This window comes from Solanum lycopersicum, chromosome 2, assembly GCF_036512215.1.
Source record: "Solanum lycopersicum chromosome 2, SLM_r2.1".
In the NCBI taxonomy this organism is placed as follows: Eukaryota; Viridiplantae; Streptophyta; class Magnoliopsida; order Solanales; family Solanaceae; genus Solanum; species Solanum lycopersicum.
Window position 1 is genome coordinate 71412508 of NC_090801.1, and position 21064 is coordinate 71433571.

Consider the following 21064-nt stretch of genomic DNA (forward strand, 5'->3'; position numbering starts at 1 on the left):
AATATTATGTAAATTTTAGTAAAATAAAATCGAAGATGATATACAATAATAGTAATAACTTGTCTTATATTTCGTTTAGATTGACTTAAAAAAAGTAGCTCAAAAAATAAAATTCCAATTTAAATGACTTTTAAATCAAAAAATAAAAAAAAGAAGATGCATACTTTTGATTTCTAACATTTCAAAAGTTATTTTTAACTTTGTCAAACAATCATTAACTTATTTTAATTCATTATTATATTAATTAAAAACACTATCAGAAAGTCATAAAATGACTTAGAGTCTGTTTGAACAGTTACCTCATAATTTGAATTGATGTAATTATTAAGGTAATAATTATTAGTCTAGTAGTTCCATTGACCTGTTTGAATGTGATAGTGTAATTACATATGTTCTGTTTGAATGTCACAGTGTAACTACATATGTTCTGTTTGATGCACAATTGCAATCATAAATTATATTAAATTTTTAAAAATAAAAATTAATTATTTAAAATTTATATAGATAAATAAGAAACTTTATAAATGACATTTAATTAAATATTTAAGATATATATTCTTTTATGAAAATATATTAATTAATAAACATATTTTCTTTAACTATTATTATGAAAAAACAATTGATTTATATTTCTCAAATTAATATATTCAATTGAATTGTTTCTAAAAACTAAAAAGTATGAAGTTTCTACAATATCGTGAAATGAATATTTGATAAAAAGATCAATATATAAATAAAATATCATAAATTATTAGATGTTTGACCAAAATATAATCAATCAAGTCTAATTAAAAAATGATGTGCAATGTGAACTTAATATTACTAAAACAAATGAAATTGAAAATATAACATAAGTTAAAAATTCAAAAATAAAAATTTAATATAACATTCTCACATAAAATTTCAACATAGCATACATAAACATGATTTTTTTTCTTAAAAAAATATAAGTCTATAACGTTACTTAACACTAAATTCTATTTTAATTAAAAAATTAGAATATTAATAAAATTATGAAAATAAGAAAATAAGCATGACATTAAGAAATAGATAATACAAAAAAAATTGCATAGAATCACGTAAAATAAGAAAAAAATAAAATATAATAATATAAAATAAACTATAAACTTGTTCAAAATTTTAGAATAATGAAAATAAAAAATAGAGTAAAAAAAATAAAAATAGTAATAGAAAAAAGAAATTAAAATATAATTTGTTGGTGATCACACCGTATAATTTCCAACTGCTCATAGTCTTTTACTTCTGAATTGTAAAGTGTAATTATCCTTACAATTACACTAATTACATGCTGACCAATTAAATAGGATAGATAATGTTTACACTTAAATCTCTATATGGGACAAACAATGCATTCATTACACCCAAATCTCAATTACATTAAATCTAATTATCAAAATGTTCTTCCAAACAAATCTTTAATAAAATTGATTTGATTAACTTTTAAATCAGTTCAAAAATAAAATTTTAAACCAAACGAATCATAACGGGTCATGTTGCGTCCAAACATAGGAGATCCGATCTGCTGCGGGATAAAAAGGTCCAGAGAAAATAAAAAGTAAAAATGAAAAAATGCAAAAAGTAGGCCGTGAGCAAGAAGTATCGGATAACGCTTCAACCCTCGGACGCCTGCCCTTCGTTGCTGCCGTCTGTATCGACTTTGTTTCAGGTTCTTGTATTTTAGGGCTTTGTTTCTACATCTTTCTTTCTCATGTTGTGATTTACATAATTAGAGCCTTCACAACCCTGTACTGTTTTTCTCGCATCTGAAACCCTAGCGAGAATTATATAATCACTCTTTGATATCTATTTTGGGCATTGGGTATTCCACGACTTCGTCTATTTGCTTTCTTAAATATTGTTGTAAATTTTATCTCTCGTATGCAACAAGTTATCTATTTACTGCATCTGCTTATTAGTCTTACATTTTTTTTGGGTCTTGATTATCCCTTTGCAGTAATGTCATTGTAATCTTTATCTTTTTGATCTTTGAAAATTGACTTGATCTACTTCCGTTGGCTAGTGGCTACAAAGATATATTGACCGGGTCACTGAAAATTATCCTACTTGTTTCCTTAATTGAACAGGCATGCCAATGAGCTAGTGTACTTTATGAAGCTTGTTTATTTATTATATTTTGCCTGTTCTGTCTACTTGCTTTTAACAAACAATTTTACCTCATCTGCGTGTCAGGATACTTGATTGTATGCCAATTTCCACCTCTTCTCTTTTACAAATAAGTATAGGTTGTGGGTAGTTGGACCCTTGATGCTCTTGAACACATCTCTTTAAAGCTATTGTAAAGTTAGCTTACTTTTTTTTTATCTTATTTTTAGAAATTCTCGACTTACAATTCATAAAGAGGGTCTCATTGATCAAAATTGAGAGAGCATGATTATGTTGTAGTGGTAATTATTTTGGCATGCTTTGATAATGGTGGCTGATCAGTGGAAGAAACGTCTACGTGCTATCAACAATACTGACTGTCATCTGGAACCCCATGGACTGAAGAAGAAGAAAAAGAAGCAGGGATTAGCAGGATACAATTTGAAGTTAAGATCCAATGTTTCTCTGGTTTGGGATGACAAAAAAAGGTGTGTTCTTGCCAAGAAGGAGCAAATTGGCATTTCACAGAGAGAATTGTCTCCCTTTTTGGATTCTATCTCACATCACCATAGCATATTAGCTGATGTTTTTACTCTACCTCATGAAACTTTTGAACTCAATAATTTAAGTGATGTCCTCTCCCACAAGGTAACATTCTATGTAGTTATGTATGCTAAATAGTTGTTATTGGAAGGTATAGTTACCCTTATATCTTACTCTCTGGTAATTGATTTAGGTTTGGCAGGCAAACTTGTCAGAAGATGAGAGAGGATTTCTTATGCAATTTTTGCCAGAAGGGTCAGGACTAGATGATATTGTGTATAAATTACTGGGGGAGGAAAATTTTCACTTCGGAAATCAATTTCTTAAGTGGCAAGTCTTCCATTGCTTAATATCTCAATATGTTTGACATTCGACAATTTTTCTGTTTTTTCAAATTCAGAATTTTGTAGTTGAGGTTCCTGTGACTTCTATTCTTACTTCGTACTGTAGATTTTTATGGTGGGCTCTTGATATTTTGTTTTCCATCTGACATTACTTGGATTGGTTTTCTCATTTTAGGGGATCATCATATTTTGATGGGATTATAATTCCCTTTATATAATAATAAAATAAAAGAAAGCTAGGATATGCTTTGAAATTAAATTGAGATTAGAGTTACTGTTTTTAGCATCATGTTCTTCTGATGAGATTGGAAATTATAGACTGTGGAGCAATTGTTTTAACAATGCAAAGATAGGTTGAGAGATTCGTGGAGAAAAAAAGATGAACAAAGGCTTCCTAGTGTTTGTGGATGTAGTTTGGTGCGATTTTTGATTGTTGTATAATGGGTTGAATAAATGGATTATGAGGATCATAATATGTATCAGCTGTATCTGTGCCATATCCCTATATTTCTATTAAGTAGTGTAGTATACTTGATATTGTTAGTATGCCAGGTAGCATTTACATATGAGCAATTAGAGGAACAACACATCTTATTTTTTTATAGAACCTAATCTGACATGCAATCAACATCCCACACACTGGTTGTAAATATTTTCCCTAATCTAGTATCCGAGATTACCAAATTTTGTTTCACGTTAGGGGTGTGGAGAAGCATATGCTTTCCTGATTATGGAACTAGCACTGTGTGATTGTTTTGGCCTTGAATTGCAGTTTTCTAACCATATGAGACCTCTTTTCTACTTTCTTAGTAGGGCTTGCTCTATCTTATCACCTGTGTATTGCTTCTATGGACTTGTATTAAGTAGGTATATAATTTTTTTTAACACTAGTAACATTTTTATTTCCGTCAGTACTTAGGTAGTACTGAAAAACCATATTTACACAAGAAGAAAAGGGTTGTAGTCTTTCCAATGCTAAACCAAGATCTAGATAGACCCTAAAACATCTATGATTGTCTCAGTCTCACTGGAATAGACATTTGTACACCAAAAACAAAACAAAAATACATTTAAGCTTGACTTCCTGCAGGTTGTTGTTCGTGTTTTCAAAACATCTATCATTTCTCTCTCTCCATATTATCCACCATATACTAGCAGGGATCATCCTCTATCTTTCTCTGTTTGTAGCCCCAACTCCAGCCTCCTCCCAACCGAAAAGAGTCTCATCAATCTTACTAGGTTTACTCCAAGAAATGCCTCTGAGATTGCCACAGTTGATCAGTAAAATAGTAGTTTAGAAAAAGGTGTCCTTCTGGCTCTATATCCTTACCACACAAGTAGCATTTGTTGCATAGAAATATACCTCTTTTGGTCACACTGTCCAAAGTCAAAATTGCTTTATTGGCTAGCAGCCAGGTGAAGCATGCCACTTTTGTGGCACTTTTTGACTCTTAAGATTTGCTTCCAAGGCTATTAAAATTCTTGGTTATCCCTAAGACTTGCGTGTTTATATCCTTTTGTCACCCTGTATCTTCTTTTGTTCTGCTCATGCCACCATAAATAATCCTCACCTGTTTGGATTTCTTGGCAACTCTCTACTGGGAATTTCTTAGTCATTCAAGTTTCTTCCAAGGATCAAATCTAAGTAGGTATGTAATTTTGCACTTATTGACCTTATAACTTAGAGCCCATTTGGATTGACTTAATAAAGTAGCTTTTAAGTCGAAAAATAAAAAGTCAAAATTGAATTACTTTAAGTTAAAAAATGAATAGTTGGGAGTGTGCTACTTTGGTTTTTAGCTTTTTCAAAGCCATTTTAATCTTATTTTTAAGTTACATTTTACTTTACCAAGCACTCCCAAAATTAAAAATAACCTGAGAATAGGTTTGACTAACTTTTAAGTCAATCCAAATAGGCTCTTACACTATTTTGTCAACTATCTGTAAAATATCCCTAAATCAACACCTCAAGATGTAAAAGAGGTTAGCATATATTACCTTAGAGAAAATACATAATTACCCCATTAAATTAAGACGTGTTGTTTCAAGTAAACACTTAAACTTTGCAGGGTACCTTTTACCCATTTATTCGTATCTGTTATAAATTTATTATCCCATTATAAGCCTAGGTGGTAGGTAGAGTGTAGTTTACTCGCCAACAACGAGTGATCTAAGCCAAAAAAATAAATATATATTTATTTTAACATTTATAATTAGATTTATATTTTATTTTTTTTACTTTTATTTATTTAATTGAGCCTTTTCAATTCATTCTTTTCCATTATCTTCTTCACCCAAATTCAAAAACCCAATTACCTTTTCTTTATCTTCTTTTATCACTTCTTTTCTTGTCTTTGCTTCTCGTTGTTCCTTTATCTTATTTTATCCCCATTTTTTTTTAAAATAGTATATGAACTCCATTATTTGATTAATTAGGGAGTATTAAGAAACTCCATTTTTGTTTTTATTTTTGGTTAGAATATAGAATTCCATTACCTTGATCTAGTGACTTGAGAGCTGAATTGATTTTGTTGAATTTATTTACTTGAACTCTATTACCTTGTTTTAGTAACTTAAGAGCTGAATTGATTTGGTTGTATTTATTTACTTAATAATTTTTCACTGATGTTTAATTTTTTAAAAAATCTATTGTAATGGTGTTCCGTTGCATCATTATTGTATATTGTAATATTGCTAGAAAGAAGATGGTGGATTAGGGTGATTATTAATTTTTAATTTAATAGTGATTTTATCAATTTTAATCTAGATTTAGCAATAATTTGGTGATATTTAGTGGCGGAAATAGTGTTATAACATGAAGCGTCATGGAGGCTATGTCGAAGGCGGCAATGGCTGTTTCGTTGGAGGATTTACAACAAAGAACAAAGGGTTTGAGTAATGAAGGTTGAAGAAGAAAGACGAAAAAATGAAAATAAAGTGAAATAAATTAGAAAAATGAAAATGAAACTAAAAATTAAGAATTAAACAAATTTAATATGTGGCAGACAAAAATTGGCGCGTGAATGCACTTTTTTTCTTGCAGTTGGGGTTTGGCGGGAAGTGGGATATTTTTAAACCCCACAAAGTTCAGGTGTCTCTTGAAGAGCAGGTCTTAATTTAATGGGGTGATTATATATTTTCGCATTACCTTATAATTGGTGAGTATGTTTTCATGATCATTTGTACCAAAGCCATAATTGTCACACATCTATATTTTTAGCATATAGTTTCAGCATAGCATGTATAGATACTTTAACTCTTTTCATTTTCAAGTGCTTAATACTTATGATTGGAGAGATTTTGGGCTATGGTTGAAGCATTGGGATAATAATCTACCTTTGAAAGTACTTCTCTGTTTCCATTTGTAGTTTACTATGCAGGCCTACCTTTGCATTTATTTGGAACAAGTGAGATTTAACCCTTCAAATGGATGGTTTGAGAATCTCATATCATCAATCTCTGGCATCTTTGCAGGGGTCAGATGATTTGTTCTGGTAGCTTTCACCCTGATAATGTTATGCGCCAGGAACAACATTTCAAGGCTAACAAGAAGGCATATTACATGGAATTACAAAATTACCATGACAAGTATGGAGTTTTCTCAATTGTACCTTTTTTAACCTTTAGAACATTTTATTGTTTGCATTACATTCTATTTCTCTTGGCAGTATGATTGGAAAGTTGCAGTTATGGAAGGAAAGTTTGGAGAGCTGTAAAGACTCGGAGGAGGAAATGGTGGAGAGAATATTGAGGTGGTTTTCTTTCATTATCTTATGGTCTAGGTTTATTTCGTTTGGTTACCCTACCTTTTCAAAAAATGTTCTAGGTTTATTTAAGAAAATAAATGAGGCAAAATACGTCGAAACCCTCATAAACTTGACACATTTTATCAAGTGCGCACTCGAACTTCGTCTAGTCACTAATGACCTCCTTGGACTTGGCATTTCGATAGCCGCGAGTCTCCTAACCAATCTCACCTGATGGGCATGGGCTGCCACACATTTTTTTGTGAACGTGTCATTTTTGTTTGAAATAACAAATTCTATTATATTTTAAAAATTTGTAACTTATGAATGTTTGAATCGTTTCTTTTTCAGGCTAAATTTGTTAAACAACTTGATTGAAACTCGGTTAGTTAGGTTGATTTTTTTGTTTACCTAAAAGTATTAAGAGTGTCGGCCAATTTTTTTTCCCTTACCTGGATTTGACCCCAAAAAGAAGACAAGAAAAAAAAAACAAATACATAGTCAGAATTCAAATATTTTGTATTGAAATTTTTTATTAGAGTAAAAACTATGGAGCCCTAGCAGCTTCCTTTTACTACATTTGGCCCGAAAAAAATAAAGCTAGAACAAGTAGCCGTTGCATAACTACAACAACATCATACCCTACATAGTCCTATAAAGTTGGAGTTGGGAAAGGGTAGAATGAACACATACCTTATCCCTACTTTTGGTGGTTGAGAGGCTGTTTCCTTTAGACCCTTGGATCATCGAAAAACAATTCAAAGTAGTGTGGAATAGAAATAACGTAAGTGAAGAAGCCATGCAATTTACTACAGAAAGCATGACAAAACATTCTTAATTGTAGTTGCTACAAAATAATACGACAATGTAAGTACTTACAAGAAACCACAAATAGTAACAAAAATCTAAGGATTAGTAACTAGAAGAGATACTACAATCACTAGTATGGAAGGATAAGTGAGACAAAACTCTACTATCTACTCATATTCTACCCTCTCTCCACAACTTCTTATAATGTCCTCTGTAAGTTTAAACTGGACAATATCTTGTCTGAACACCTATCCGGCTCTCCCAGTACTTCCCCCCCCCCCTTACCCCTTCATCAACCATCCATAGCCACCTTAACACCTCTAGGGCATCTGTACATGTCCTTTTCACATGCCCAAACCATCTCAACCTTGCTTTCCACATTTTGTCCTCCACCTAATGGATCCTCATTTTGCAACTTCCATCTTCTGAACGTGTGAGTCTTAACTTACCAGCTCTTTAGCTCATAACTGTAGTTTGTCTAACCACCACTCTGTAGAACTTGTCCTTAGATTTTGGTGGACCTTCTTATCACACAATACTCCGGATGTGATCCTCTTTTTCATCCACCTTGCACCAATCTGGTGAGTGACATCGTCGTCAATATCTCTATCTTGTTGGATAATAAACTTTTAAGGTACATTAAAGTTCCTCTTAGAAGAAATAAAAAGAAATACACATCTAAGACTCCATTTAATAATTTTTAAAAAATAGATTTGGTTGGAAATAGAGGAAATATACAGTTAGAAATAAGTTCTTTTTTTTCTATGATAGAAGTTACTATATTCATATACTTGTAAAAATATTAAAACAAAACTAGACTCATAAATCACAAAAAATCCATCACCAAAAGGTGATGGGAAGGGGGTTCACAAACTGGGGTCCAAAAGGACCGGGAAAGAGCCAAAAACTGAGAAGTTGAACTTTTCACTTATCCTATGTAATCTACCAAGTCTTCTATACCCTCGTTAGTCTTGTTTACACCAAAAATAAAAGAGCAGATCATCTTAATTTTCTGTTTGTGATTGCTTCTATCTTCAAGTTGACTTGAGTTTCTTTCCTTCCACTTTATCCACCATACGCATGCTGGGATTCATAGCCACCGATCTTCATTTGCCTCTCTTCTACCCACTCCCTTCCAACTGCTAAGCAGCCCAAATGTAGTTTGGGGGTAGTGTGTAGAAGACATTATCAGAAGCTATTGCCTAACTATAGCATTAACATATCCATTAGAGTTGGGGTTGGAATGAAGACAAATTTTTGGAATAACCTTTGGATATGACAAACTAATCTAAAAGATGAATGCCGTGATCTTTACATCTTAAGCCTTTAAAAAAATTTCAGTCTCACAGATATGGAGTGCCAGAGGTTGGAATTTGATCCTCAGGAGGGCCTTAAATGATTCGGAAATTGGAGTCTCATGCATGTTACAAGTTTTGAACTCCTTCTCAGGCACCTCAAGGCTCAACTGACATAGATAGACAAGTGTGCAAGCTGTGCATAAAGGGAATTTTTTAGTTAAGTAAGCCTTTTGGAATCTAAACAATGTAACCTCCTTGACAACTTTGTGGCCTTGGAAACTCATACGGAGGGTCAAAGTTCTCCTCGAAGTTTCATGCTTTTTATGGTTGGTTGGTAGAAGAGCTTGCTCAACTCATGACATCCTACAAAGAAGAGGTTTCAGATTTGCTCAAGAGGCTTGCTATGTGACAGGATGCAGAAAACAAGGAGTATGTGTTCTTACATTGCAAGACATGTACTTTTGTATCTTAAGAATGAGTTGGGTAATACAACCATAAGTGCTAAGTACATCTCCAGTGATCCGCTGATTCATTAAGCCATACTTTTAGGTTATGAATCTTCTTCGCCATAGAGCCAAGTCTTCCCTACTGAATCTTCATACCCATTTTTGAAGCAGACTTCTGTTATGTAAACTGAGATCTCTTATGCCCCCTTCCTTACTGTGAGTCAGTGATTCCCACTTTACCATGTTAAAGCCTTTTTTCTCCTTGTTTCTTTTTTAGTTGGGAAAAGTTGTCATTGCATTTGTAGAAGAATGATAAGAAATACACAGCTAGAACTTCATTATTTCGGTTAAAACTTTCTCTTATATGGAGTTGACTAGGTGAACTTTTTTCTCTTTATCTGGAGCCTTGGGGTGGCTTACAGGAAGGGCTTGACAAACTCTGGTGGGAACTTTAAAGTTTAAGGTAAACATAGCATACAAAGATTTGAACCATACCTGTCATCAGATTGAAGGCTGGACCTAGAAGCATATTTGGAAGACAGAGATTCCTTTCAAAGTCTCTTGATTCTGTATTGCTTCTGTCTAGAGAAGCTGTCCTCACTCAGACAACTTGATGAGAAAAGGGATAATTATATGTCCCAGATTGCTGCTTATGCAGGGAAACTTTCGAGACCGTAAAACATCTCTTTTCTCCACTGCAAGGTAATAGGACAAGTATGGATGATTTTTTTGGCTTTCGAAGGAATCACTTGGATAATGCCAGCTTATGTTGCAGCGACCTTGTTAAGCTGGTAACAACCGGAAGGGAGATTTTGAGACGGAGTAAGATGGAGGATTATACTAGCATGCATATGGTGGACAGTTTGGAAAGAAAGGAATTCAAGGTGCTTTGAGAATGCAATTTGCATTTTTTTGGTGTAGACTATCCTACTCTTTACAAGCTGTAGAAGTTCTGGATATGCTAGACATTTTAGGTTTTAGAATAGCTGCAGGTTCTTAGAGTTCTTTTGTTGTAAATTGGGACCATACTGAGGGAGAACTGTGTAATTGTGAATCATTACAAAGTTAGCCATTTTAAAAAAAACAAGAGTTTCAGCCATATCTTTACAGATTTGGCCCAAAATAAAGAAGAAAAACATAATTATGCTAACTGTCGTTGCATCTAAAGAGAAAATAAAAAGAAATACGAAGTGTGATAATTGTGCATTGTATCTATTAAGAAGAATACATAATTGGAACAAATAAAACATTTTATATGATTATCCAACAATTACGGGTGAAAATACCCCTTTTAGAAGTTAATTTTTTGATTTTTCAATCCAAAGAGCCTAAAGAACGTGGACACATGCTCTTTGACATATTCGTGTAGGATTACACTTAGTGCGAAGGTGATGGAATGGATATGCTTCATTCTCAAGGAAGCTTTATTTGACCAGAAAAATTTAGTGAGAAGATGGCGATACACGGACCAGGCAACAGAGTTTCTTGGTACCAGGAAATATAATACTCATGGGAGGTACATGAGCATTCTATCACTTAAGGGAGAAGACAGATCAGTTATCATAGTAACTGAATTAGACGTTAATGCTGGGTGGAGGAGTGTGGCATTTAAGATACAAAGCTTTATTAAATGCATACCATAGAAGGAGTTGAAGATCAAGTCCAAAATATGTGACATAAATGTCTCTTTTGCAAAGGTGGTTGAGGGCAGTAAATGGCAGAGTAGCAAATATGAGGCACCCACATCTAAGGACAAAAAACTGAATCCGAGGTAATTGTCAAAAGCAGAGAACAAGGTGCTGGGAAGGTGCAATGTCAGATTCTTTAACAAAAACAATGCAGAATCTAATGTTAGACAATGGTCTACAACAGTGTGGAAGAAGGCTTTTGGAGTCAATATATTTGAGATGATAGATGGACACTTTCTCTTCGAGTTCCCCAACAGATATATGGCGGAACAAATCCTTCAGGGAGAATGGATGTGGAAGAGAAACAAAATAAAATTAAAGTGGTGGAACCCATATATAGGTTGTGAACCAACTACATATGAACCCAAATCCACTTGGATTAGGATTATGGGTTTGCCTATGCATTTATGGACGGACGAGACCTTCTAGGAGATCGGAGGACGGAGGAGACAAAATTGAGAAACCATCTCAAATGGGCAAGGATCGAAATACGAGATGATGGTCGGAGCATTCCAAGTGAAGTCTCTATTTCCAGAGACGGAGCCAAATTCATAATCTCGATCTGGGCAGAGAGGAAAACCCTATTTGTAGGGGTGGGCATTCGGTAATTCAGTTTGGTTTTGGTTTTTTTTTCCGGTTTTCGGTTCTTGTACAATGTGTACCGAACACTGAACCGAAATAATTTGGTTCAGTTCTATTTTTATTATTTCGGATCGGACTTTTAAAAATTTACAATTTTTTTGTTTGGTTTTTCAGCTTAATGGGCTAAAAATAGTAACATCAAAAAGTGTTTTTTACTTTTTACTTTTTTATTTTAAATTATAATATTCATTATTTAACATTAATAATTAATCTAATATAAATATATATTATAATATAATATATTTCGATAAACCGAAATACCGAATAACACAAAATTACATACCGAAAATCTAATCGAAATATCGAAAAACACAAAAACATATATCGAATACCGAAAAATAAAAATTGAAATACCAAATAAATTTGGTTCGATACGGTGTTTCAATTTTCTGGTGTTTATGCCCAGCCCTACCTATTTTAGTTACCGCTGGAAAGCAATAAAACAACCACCGGAGAATACCAACTGAAGGTACATCGAATATCTCCAACCATCTATATCCGAGAAAGCAGAAATCCAGGTTGTTGATGTTGATGTAGAAGTGGGAAATCACATGGAGGTAGTTGTCCAAAATTTAAAAAAACCTATAGTAGCTCGTGCTAGGCATGTGTAGATCTTTAAAATAAAGATTTGGACAATAGGTCAACTGGGCCGGATCATGCGACAATTATTTTTAATAACTTAAGCCCACAGCCCAATTCTGACCTTCAAGAGGCGGTGATAGATGAATCTTTGGAAAATTACTCCAGTCGCGATGGAACTGGAAGGGAAATTCCAAATCTACAGAATTTCGAGGGGACCCAGTTACGAGAAGAAGGATTCGAAGAAGGAAAAGAAGCAGGAATCTCTTGTTTACTATTTAAAGAAGTAAACACATGCATCATATTGGGGGAAACCATTGCAAACGAAAACGAGTCACTACAAAATTATCTAGAGATGTTTAGTTTTGGAGAAATTTGGGATGTACAGGAGATTGAACCACTACGTCCCCAAGTACTAATTGATTCAGAACAGAGGGCAGCAACATGGGTACAACAAAATCTTCTTAAACTTCACAAGATTTTTGGAGTAGATTTTCAGGGGCTTGAAGAGGAAGTACTTGAGTTGCTTAAGCAGGTTGATGCAAGCAGACATGCTAGAAGATGGAGCAAACAGTAGAAGTTAAAAGAGCAAAGCATAAGGGAGCACAAGAGTTGAAAAATTTGATAACTTTTGATGTCAAATTCAAAAGTAACGGTGATAGAGGGAAGGGAAGGGAAAATCACATACTACTATAAAACTAATCTCTTGGAATGTCAGGGGGCTGAATGAACATGGAAAAAGAAGGGTGGTACAAAACATGTTGCAGGACTGCTTCCAGGAAACTAAATTAGAGGGCGATGTGCAGGACTTAGTTAAACAAATATCAGCAGGGAGATGGATTAAATATGCTTGTTTAGAGGCCAATGGAACTAGAGGAGGAATTATTGTTATGGGTTTCCAGAATATGAGAAGAGGAAATTATTCAAGTTGGAGCCTATACTCTCTCTTGTAAATTGAAAGCTCAGACAAACAATTTTGAATGTCATATTACCGGAGTGTATGCTCCGAATAGTAAAGTGGAGAGGAGGGTTGTATGGGAAGAACTGGCTGATGTAAGAGGCTTGATGGATGGTCCATGGGCTGTTTGTGGTGACTTTAATGTCTATAGATTTCCTTCTGAAAAAAAGGAATGCAACACGTTGAACTCAGCAATGACATCAGAATGCATTGAAGACATGGACCTCATTGCTCCGCAATTAAGTGGTGGAACGTATACTTTGTACAAGGGTGATAACCATATCACAACATCCAGGATAGACAGGATTATGGTTTCAACAGAATGGAATAATCTTTTCACCAACATAAAGCAAACTACCATGCAAAGAGTGACTTCTGATCATATTCCTATAGCCTTGCAATTTGGACATTGGGATCAATCTAAATCCTATTTTAAGTTCGAAAATTGGTGGCTGACCCAAGAAGAATTTGTTGATAGAATCAAGGTTTGGTGGAATGATTTTGAATTTTATGGGAAGCCAGATTACATCTTAGCATGCAAACTCAAAGCCCTCAAAGAGAAACTGAAAGAATGGAGCAGAAATGAACAAGGTAATTTGAAATTGCAAAAGAACAACCTTCTCAATCAGATGGCTGAGTTAGAATCACATCAGAGCAACAGTGTTAAATGAGCAGGAGAAAGATAAAAAAGCCACACTTTTCATGGAGTATGAGGGGTATTTGAAGAATGAGGAAGTGGCCCGGAGACAGAGATCACGGGCTTTGTGGCTCAAGGAAGGGGATAGGAATATAAAGTTTTTCCACCAAACAACTAATATCCACAAGAGATGCAACAATATTTATCAACTGGAAGTTAAGGGAGAGTTGATAACAGAGCCAAACATAATTAAAGAAGAAACTATTTCTTTCTACAAAAAAATGTATGTAGAATCTGAAGATTGCAGACCTTAGCAACCATCCTGCCATTATTGAGGGTGAAAATAAAGCATTGCTGGCAGATTTTGAGGAACAAGAAGTACTTGAGTGTTTAAAAAAGTGTGCTATAGACAAAGCCCTTGGTCTTGATGGATTCATAATGGGGTTCTTTCTAAAATGTTGGGAGATCATTAAGCATGACATTATGGGGCCTTTCCACAATTTTCACTCAACTGGGATGTTTGAAAAGAGCTGTAATGCAACCTACATAGCATTGATTCCTAAGAAGATAGGAGCGAAGGAACTCATGGATTTAGACCCATCAACTTAATTGGAAGCTTCTATAAGCTAATATCCAAGGTTTTGATAGAAAGGTTGAAGAGAGTTGTGGATAAGTTGGTAGACAAATAACATATGGCTTTTATCGGAGGCAGACAGATCATGGATGCAGTGCTCATTGCTAATGAAACAATTGGATCAAGTTTTGTATTTCAACTGTTTAAGTTTTCAGTACTCATCAATGGGTCTCCTGAGGGCTTTTTCAACGCACACAGAGGAGTCAGGCAAGGGGATCCCTTATCACCCTCCTTGTTCATCATAGCTATGGAGGGGCTTAACAATATGTTGAAGAATACAAGGATTTGAAGTCAGTAAGGTTACTGGGAATAGCATGGAGATCACACACCTACAATATGGTGATGATACACTGATACTCTGTGGGGTTGAGGAGGAGCGATTATTGATTTTGAGACTTATACTAGTCTACTTTAAAGCCGTATCTGGACTATATATAAACTGGAACAAAGCCATTTGTATCCAATTAATGTGGTTCTGGATATGGAACACCTCTCACAAATCTTGGGAGGAGTGATAGGTACTCTGCCATCAGTATACTTGGACATGCCTTTGGGGGCGAAGTCTGGAGCCATAGACATTTGGAACCTAATAGTTGAGAAATGTGAAAAGAAACTAGCCAGATGGAGATTATAATACCTCTCCTTGGGAGGTAGATTAACACTGATAAACTCTGTTCTGGATGCTCTACCTACATATATGCTATCTATCTTCCATATTCCCTAGTGAGTAGTTTAGAGGTTGGACAAAATTAAAAGAAATTTCTCGTGGCAAGGAAATAAGGAAAGAAAAGGCTTTCACTTAGTCAAGTGGAAGAACATCATCACAAGTAAGGTGCAAGGTGGATTAGGTATCAAGAATCTCAAAAACCACAGCAAAGCTCTTAAGGTGAAATGGTTATGGAGGTATCATCAGGAGGACCAAGCACTATGATATAGGGTGATCAACCACAAGTATGAGGAGCTAAATAAATGGGTAATTAAAGAGGTAAATACCCCCTATGGAATTAGCCTTTGGAAATCCATCCGAATATTTTGGCCCTTTCTCAATAATCAGTCAACTGTAAAGGTACAAAATGGCAGAAAAACCAGTTTCTGGTTTGATAAATGGTTAGGTGGTATGAGCCTCAAAGATCGTTTCCCTGACATCTTTACACTGGCTCAACACCAACAGATGACTGTCGCTGAAATGTGGACATAACAAGGCTAGGATCTGATTTTTAGAAGACATCTGAATGACTGGGAAATTCCGAGAATACTTGATTTGTTTAAGGTTCTGGAGAGTTTTCAAGGTATACAAACAGGCGAGGATTATTTATGGTGGCAGGGGCACAACAAAGGTAGTTACAAGGTGAAAGAAGGATACAAACAGACAAGTACTGGTGGCATTCAAGACTTCAAATGGCCTTGGAAGCAAATCTGGAGGATCAAAGTACCACACAAAGTGACATGCTTTACATTGCTACTAGCCAAGGAGGCAGTATTGACATTGGATAATGTGGCCAAGAGAGGAATCTCTCTATGCAATAGATGTTCCTTGTGGGGAATGCTAATGAGACAGTGAGACATCTCTTATTACATTGCAACTTGACTGGGCAACTGTGGCAGATTTTCCTTAATCTCAGAGGCATATCTTGATGTATGCCTAGCAAGATTGATGAGACTCTATTCGGTTGGGAGATGGCTGGAGTTGGGGCTACAAACAGAGAAAGATGGCGGATGATCCCTGCTAGTATTTGGTGGCTATATGGAGGGAGAGAAACGAGAGATGTTAAGAAAATAGGAACAAAAACCTGCAGGAAATTAAGCTTAAGTGTGTTTTATTGTTCTGCTTTTGGTGTACAAATGTCTACTCCAATGAAACTGAGTCAATCATAGATGTTTTAGGATCCATTTAGATTTGGTTCAGTTTTTTGGATTGATTATACTTACTTTCTGCTTTTGTAAATATGGTTTTTCAGTACTACCTAAGTACTATGTGAAATACAATGTTACAGTTTAAAAAAAAAATAGTTCAGAGGTGCAACGAATAAAATATACCAAGTTTAGGGTAACCTGATATATTCTGCCAATAAAGGATTACTCTACAATAACAACATACCCAGTGTAATTCCACGAGTGGGGTCTGTGAAGGTAGAGTGTACACGGTACTCATCCCTACCTCGGGATAACTCAGAAGAAATATTGAAATCTGTTCACAACTGCACTAAGTTATGCCATAGTAGGAGATTGTTGCAACTTGCAACGACCGTTTTTGTTATTTCTCCTTGATATTGTTGTTCTGGTAGTGAGCTTGACTTTCTTGGCTGTCAATAAAATCTGCTTGATAAAAGTAGCTGGAAGAGAATTGATTAAAGGAAGAAGCAAAGGTGAAAAGATAAAATGAGCTTACATTATAACTTAAATTCTGTTTGTATGTATATTTGTGTAATTCTTAAATGATAATTGCCTTTTCTTAAGGGGCATAACAGTCACATGCCTTTCTTTGGGTATTCAGAAAGGGCTTGACGGAAGGCACATATGGCAGTTCGCCCGATGGAGCTAAGATGGCTGCAAGATCCAGGAAAGGAGAAAAACTAAACAAGCGGAATATTCAACACAGCGATGGTGCCAAATACATGTCTTATATTAAGGTATACGTTTGCCTGATTAAAAGAACATGTCTTATATTAAGGTGGCTATGCTTTGGTTGGAACATCTTACGAGTCTATTGAAAATATTCCAATGATCTTGAATTTGTTTGTTTTCTCACCATATACTTGGTGATCACACATGTTGCAGCCATTATTCGGCAAGATGTTGGCCCAGCCATTTTTTCACTTGAGTTCTTACATGGGATGCTTTTCATTTGAGTCTTTCATGTGTGCGAGTTCTGTACAAACTATTGGCATTCATTGAATTTATGTTATTTTCCGTCTCCAGTGGCTGATAGTTTCCCCATTCCTCTTATCCTTCCTTTCTCCATCATATTTCAGGTCAGTCGAGAACACTATCAACGTGTTAAGAACAGCATGAAGCATAATAGTAATAGCATACAACCGAGGTCTCTGAGCAATGTCTTAGGTGATGTGGAAAATCTCCATGTACAGCCATTTGAATTTTATGAGGAAGAAGAACGTCAAAAATTACATGACCACTGGTTAGTTTGTGGAGCAAAACATTTCTTCTAGTATTATCGATCACCACATTTCTTAGTGAGGTTTATACAGGCTGCAGCTGGCAAATAGGGATGTCCCTGCTGGTTTTGCAAAATGGATAAAGAGACGTTCACAAGAATTTCATGTGAGAATATCATTAGGTCAAGAAATGGAACAAAAACTTAATGTCCAAATTAAGGTCTGTCTTCGGAGTGCATCTTTCTTATACATCCAAGTTCAGAGAATCTGTTTGAATTACCTGATGATTTGTTTTTACTTGGTTTATCAGGGTACAGACAAAATTAGTTCTGATGGGATCTTTGCAGAACTAACTGATTGTAAAGAAGCAGAAGAGAGAACTAACTCTGATGGGATCTTTGCAGAACAAACTGATAACAAAGAAGCAGAAATTATACTCTCAATGGAAGTAGAGGTTTATACTTTTAGCTTTTCTCTCCTTTGTCTTTGAGGGTTCAATAAGGGTTATCTCATCACTTTTTTGAGGAATTGGTTTTGAAGATGGTTCAATGTTTTGGACATTTTTTTTTCTTTTTGCTTTTTCTAATGGAAGTTCCAGATACTTTATCTTAGTTGTCTAATTGTTAATTGTCTAAGTTTGTTCTAGGCTGACCAGCAGGAGGACAATGAAAAATCTGATCGGTTGATAGAGAAGCAAATGGAAAGAGAAATAGTAAATAATGAGGTTTTTCTACAGTCAGAGGTCAGTTATACCAATAATCAATATAAAAAAATTGTACAGACGTGTAAAGGCTTCCCCTATGATTCTTACTAACTCTTGTATGTTGAAGGGAAGATGGGATCTTAAGTTGTCTAATTATTAAAATATCCAAGTTTGCTCTAGGTTGATAAGCATGAGAGTATGGATGAATCTGATGGGTTGATAGAGAAGCAAATGGAAAGAGAAATGCTAAATAATGAGCTTCCTCTACAGTCAGAGGTCAGTCATACTAATAGAAAAATAGGCGAATTCTTACCAACTCGTGTATGTTGTAGGGAAGATGGTTTCCTTAGTTATCTAATTGTTAAAATGTCCAAGTTTGCTCTAGGTTGATCAGCACGAGGGCGAGGAAAATTCTGATGGGTTGATCGAGAAGCAACTTGAAAGAGAAGTACTAAATAATGAGCTTCCTCTACAGTCAGAGGTCAGTTATAACAATAATAGAAAAGCAATTGTATGGAGGGAAATTATTACCAATTCGTGTATGTTGAAGGGAAGATGGTTTTTTTCGTTGTTTAATTATTAAGTGTCCAAGTTTACTTTAGGTTGATCAGCATGAGGTCAAGGAAAAATCTGATGGGTTGATCGAGAAGCAAATGGAAAGAGAAATTCTGAATAATGATCCTATAAAGTCAGAGGTTAGTTATACTAATTGAAAACAAATGTATAGAGGCGAGTTCTTACCAACTCGTGTATGTTGAAGTGAAGATGGTTTCTTTAGTTGTGTAATGTTAAATGTCCTAGTTTGCTCTAGGTTGATCAGCATGAGGGCAAGAAAGAATCTGATGGGTTGATCGAGAAGCAAATGGAAAGAGAAATACTAAATAATGAGCTTCCTATACAGCCAGAGGTGAGTTATACTAATAGAAAAAGAATTGTACCGAGTCGAAAAGGTTTAACCAAAATTTTTAGCAACTCGTTTATGTTGGAAGGTGGGGTCCTCCTGTCTCGTTAAATACAAATAAATGAGTAGCAGAAACTTCAGTTGAGAGTTTTTTGTTCTATTATAATTTGCCTGAGAAGATTTTTTTTAAAGTTCTCCTATGTTCTTTGATAAGATTCAAATAAACTCTTTGGTTATATATTGTCAGGATCAGGAGGGAGGAGATTCTGCAAGCTTATTTGATGAACAAACTCCTGATAGCACAGCTAACACTGATTACGATGACGAGTCTCTCCCCGTCTCACTCAGTCAGGATCTTGGTCATGTTTCACTTGATGATAGCAATCAGTTAGGTCACTTTAAGCTGGATTCTAATGAGAACAATATAATCCAGCAGGCAGATGAAGTTTCCCCAACTGTATCAGAGTATCCAGAAGGGTTGAATAGTGTAGATGTTCCTGTTGATCAAGGGGTTTCTCTTGCTTCTACCAGTGATGGTTGGCCAGCAATTAGCATAGCTGCCTCTTATGGGTGTGCCACTCCCATAAGTCATGAATATTCTTCTGCCGAGGAGTTGTCACTAGGGCATCCTCGAGTGACTGAGGAGAGAGTCGCTAGTCTTATTAATCTGGAAGCTGTCCCAACAGGAAAGGATGCTGGGAGGGATATGTTGTCCAGAGAACCCAGTGCCATTTCTCTTTTTGGTTCATACCCTCAGAACAGGAACGAAATATTCCACCCATTTTTCAAGGATCCAGATAGTTCATCTTACAACCGTGAGCAGAGACAGTCTCCTCTGGACTTCCAACCAGCAACCAATCTGATGGTGCAGCAAAGTCAATATTCTGGTCATTTTAGGGAGCAGCTTCATGTGCAGTTACCAATTGAGCTACGACACAAGGGGCTGAATGATCTCCTCATGCATCAGAACTTTCAGGGGAATCTGTACACAGATGGAAGTCGATATTCTTTCCCTAGGCATGAACAGTTGAATGTTGGCATTCAAGATTGGGCCGTCAATTCTGTTCATGTGTCGACACCGCCTCAAACTCATCTAAGCAGTGGAGACTTGTTAAATCAGAATTGGTTCTCTGGAGAGAATCATGCCCGTGGGAGCTGGTGTACTTTAGGAGGTGTTGGTGGTCCATCTCAGAGCATTGGAAGCGTAAACAACTCAGATCAGAGCTTGTACAGTGTTTTATCTGAGTGCAACGCACTGCATCAAAGTGGCTCTTATAATGTATCAGGTTCAAGAGAACGGTTGATCCCTTCAAGGAACTATGGTGAGATGGGCGTGGGAGTTCCCACAACGAGCAATGCCTCACAGCAGCAAGCTGTTTCCCTTAGTTACACGAGTAGCCAGGAAAGTCCTAGCGGCCTTAAACCCAATGGTCTTGGATGGACGAGCATGTCTACTCAGAATCCAGGGTACCATGATTCGATGGGCAAACCATTCTTGAGGCCCTGGAATCCATAGGGATGTTGTCTTGCACAAGGCTACAAGAATCGTCGGGACAATAATTGATGTAAATTTTTACATTTTACACCACAAGATGTAGGCGGCTATGGTAATGCAGCCGGACTTTGTTGCAATTGTTTTTGAGTTGAGACTGCTGCAAGTCTTTTGTTTTCTTGATGATGACCAAGCCTGGGGGTGCATTTTGTACATACATACATTAGACAAATCTAATGTCGGTGTATATACTAGATATTTATTTATGGATATAGGGGAAGATTGGTTTAGTTATGGAGGTTGACTGGTTCTTTAAGTAGACTAGATATATTTAGTAGCTAATGTTTTGGCGGTTTAATAAAATGTCCGTTATGTACTTATTGGTATATACGGGATTTCTGTTTTA

General features: G+C 35.6%; 1 protein-coding gene across 2 annotated transcripts; it reads left to right on the top strand.

Moving 5' to 3' along the window:
• The first annotated feature begins 1351 nt into the window (after positions 1-1351).
• LOC101257819 (uncharacterized) lies at positions 1352-21064 on the top strand. 2 transcript variants are annotated; one of them, XM_004231695.5, is made up of 15 exons: positions 1352-1687; positions 2355-2772; positions 2861-2997; positions 6486-6599; positions 6680-6763; positions 16944-17079; positions 17422-17585; positions 17656-17782; positions 17873-18016; positions 18209-18304; positions 18446-18541; positions 18651-18746; positions 18868-18960; positions 19077-19172; positions 19414-21064. In XM_004231695.5, the coding sequence occupies exons 2-15, from the start codon at positions 2452-2454 to the stop codon at positions 20680-20682; spliced, it is 2973 nt and encodes a 990-aa protein (XP_004231743.1). In that variant the 5' UTR covers positions 1352-1687; positions 2355-2451; the 3' UTR covers positions 20683-21064. The 2 variants fall into 2 exon arrangements, with proteins under 2 accessions (XP_004231743.1, XP_069150194.1); XM_069294093.1 differs by having other exon boundaries at positions 1660-1840.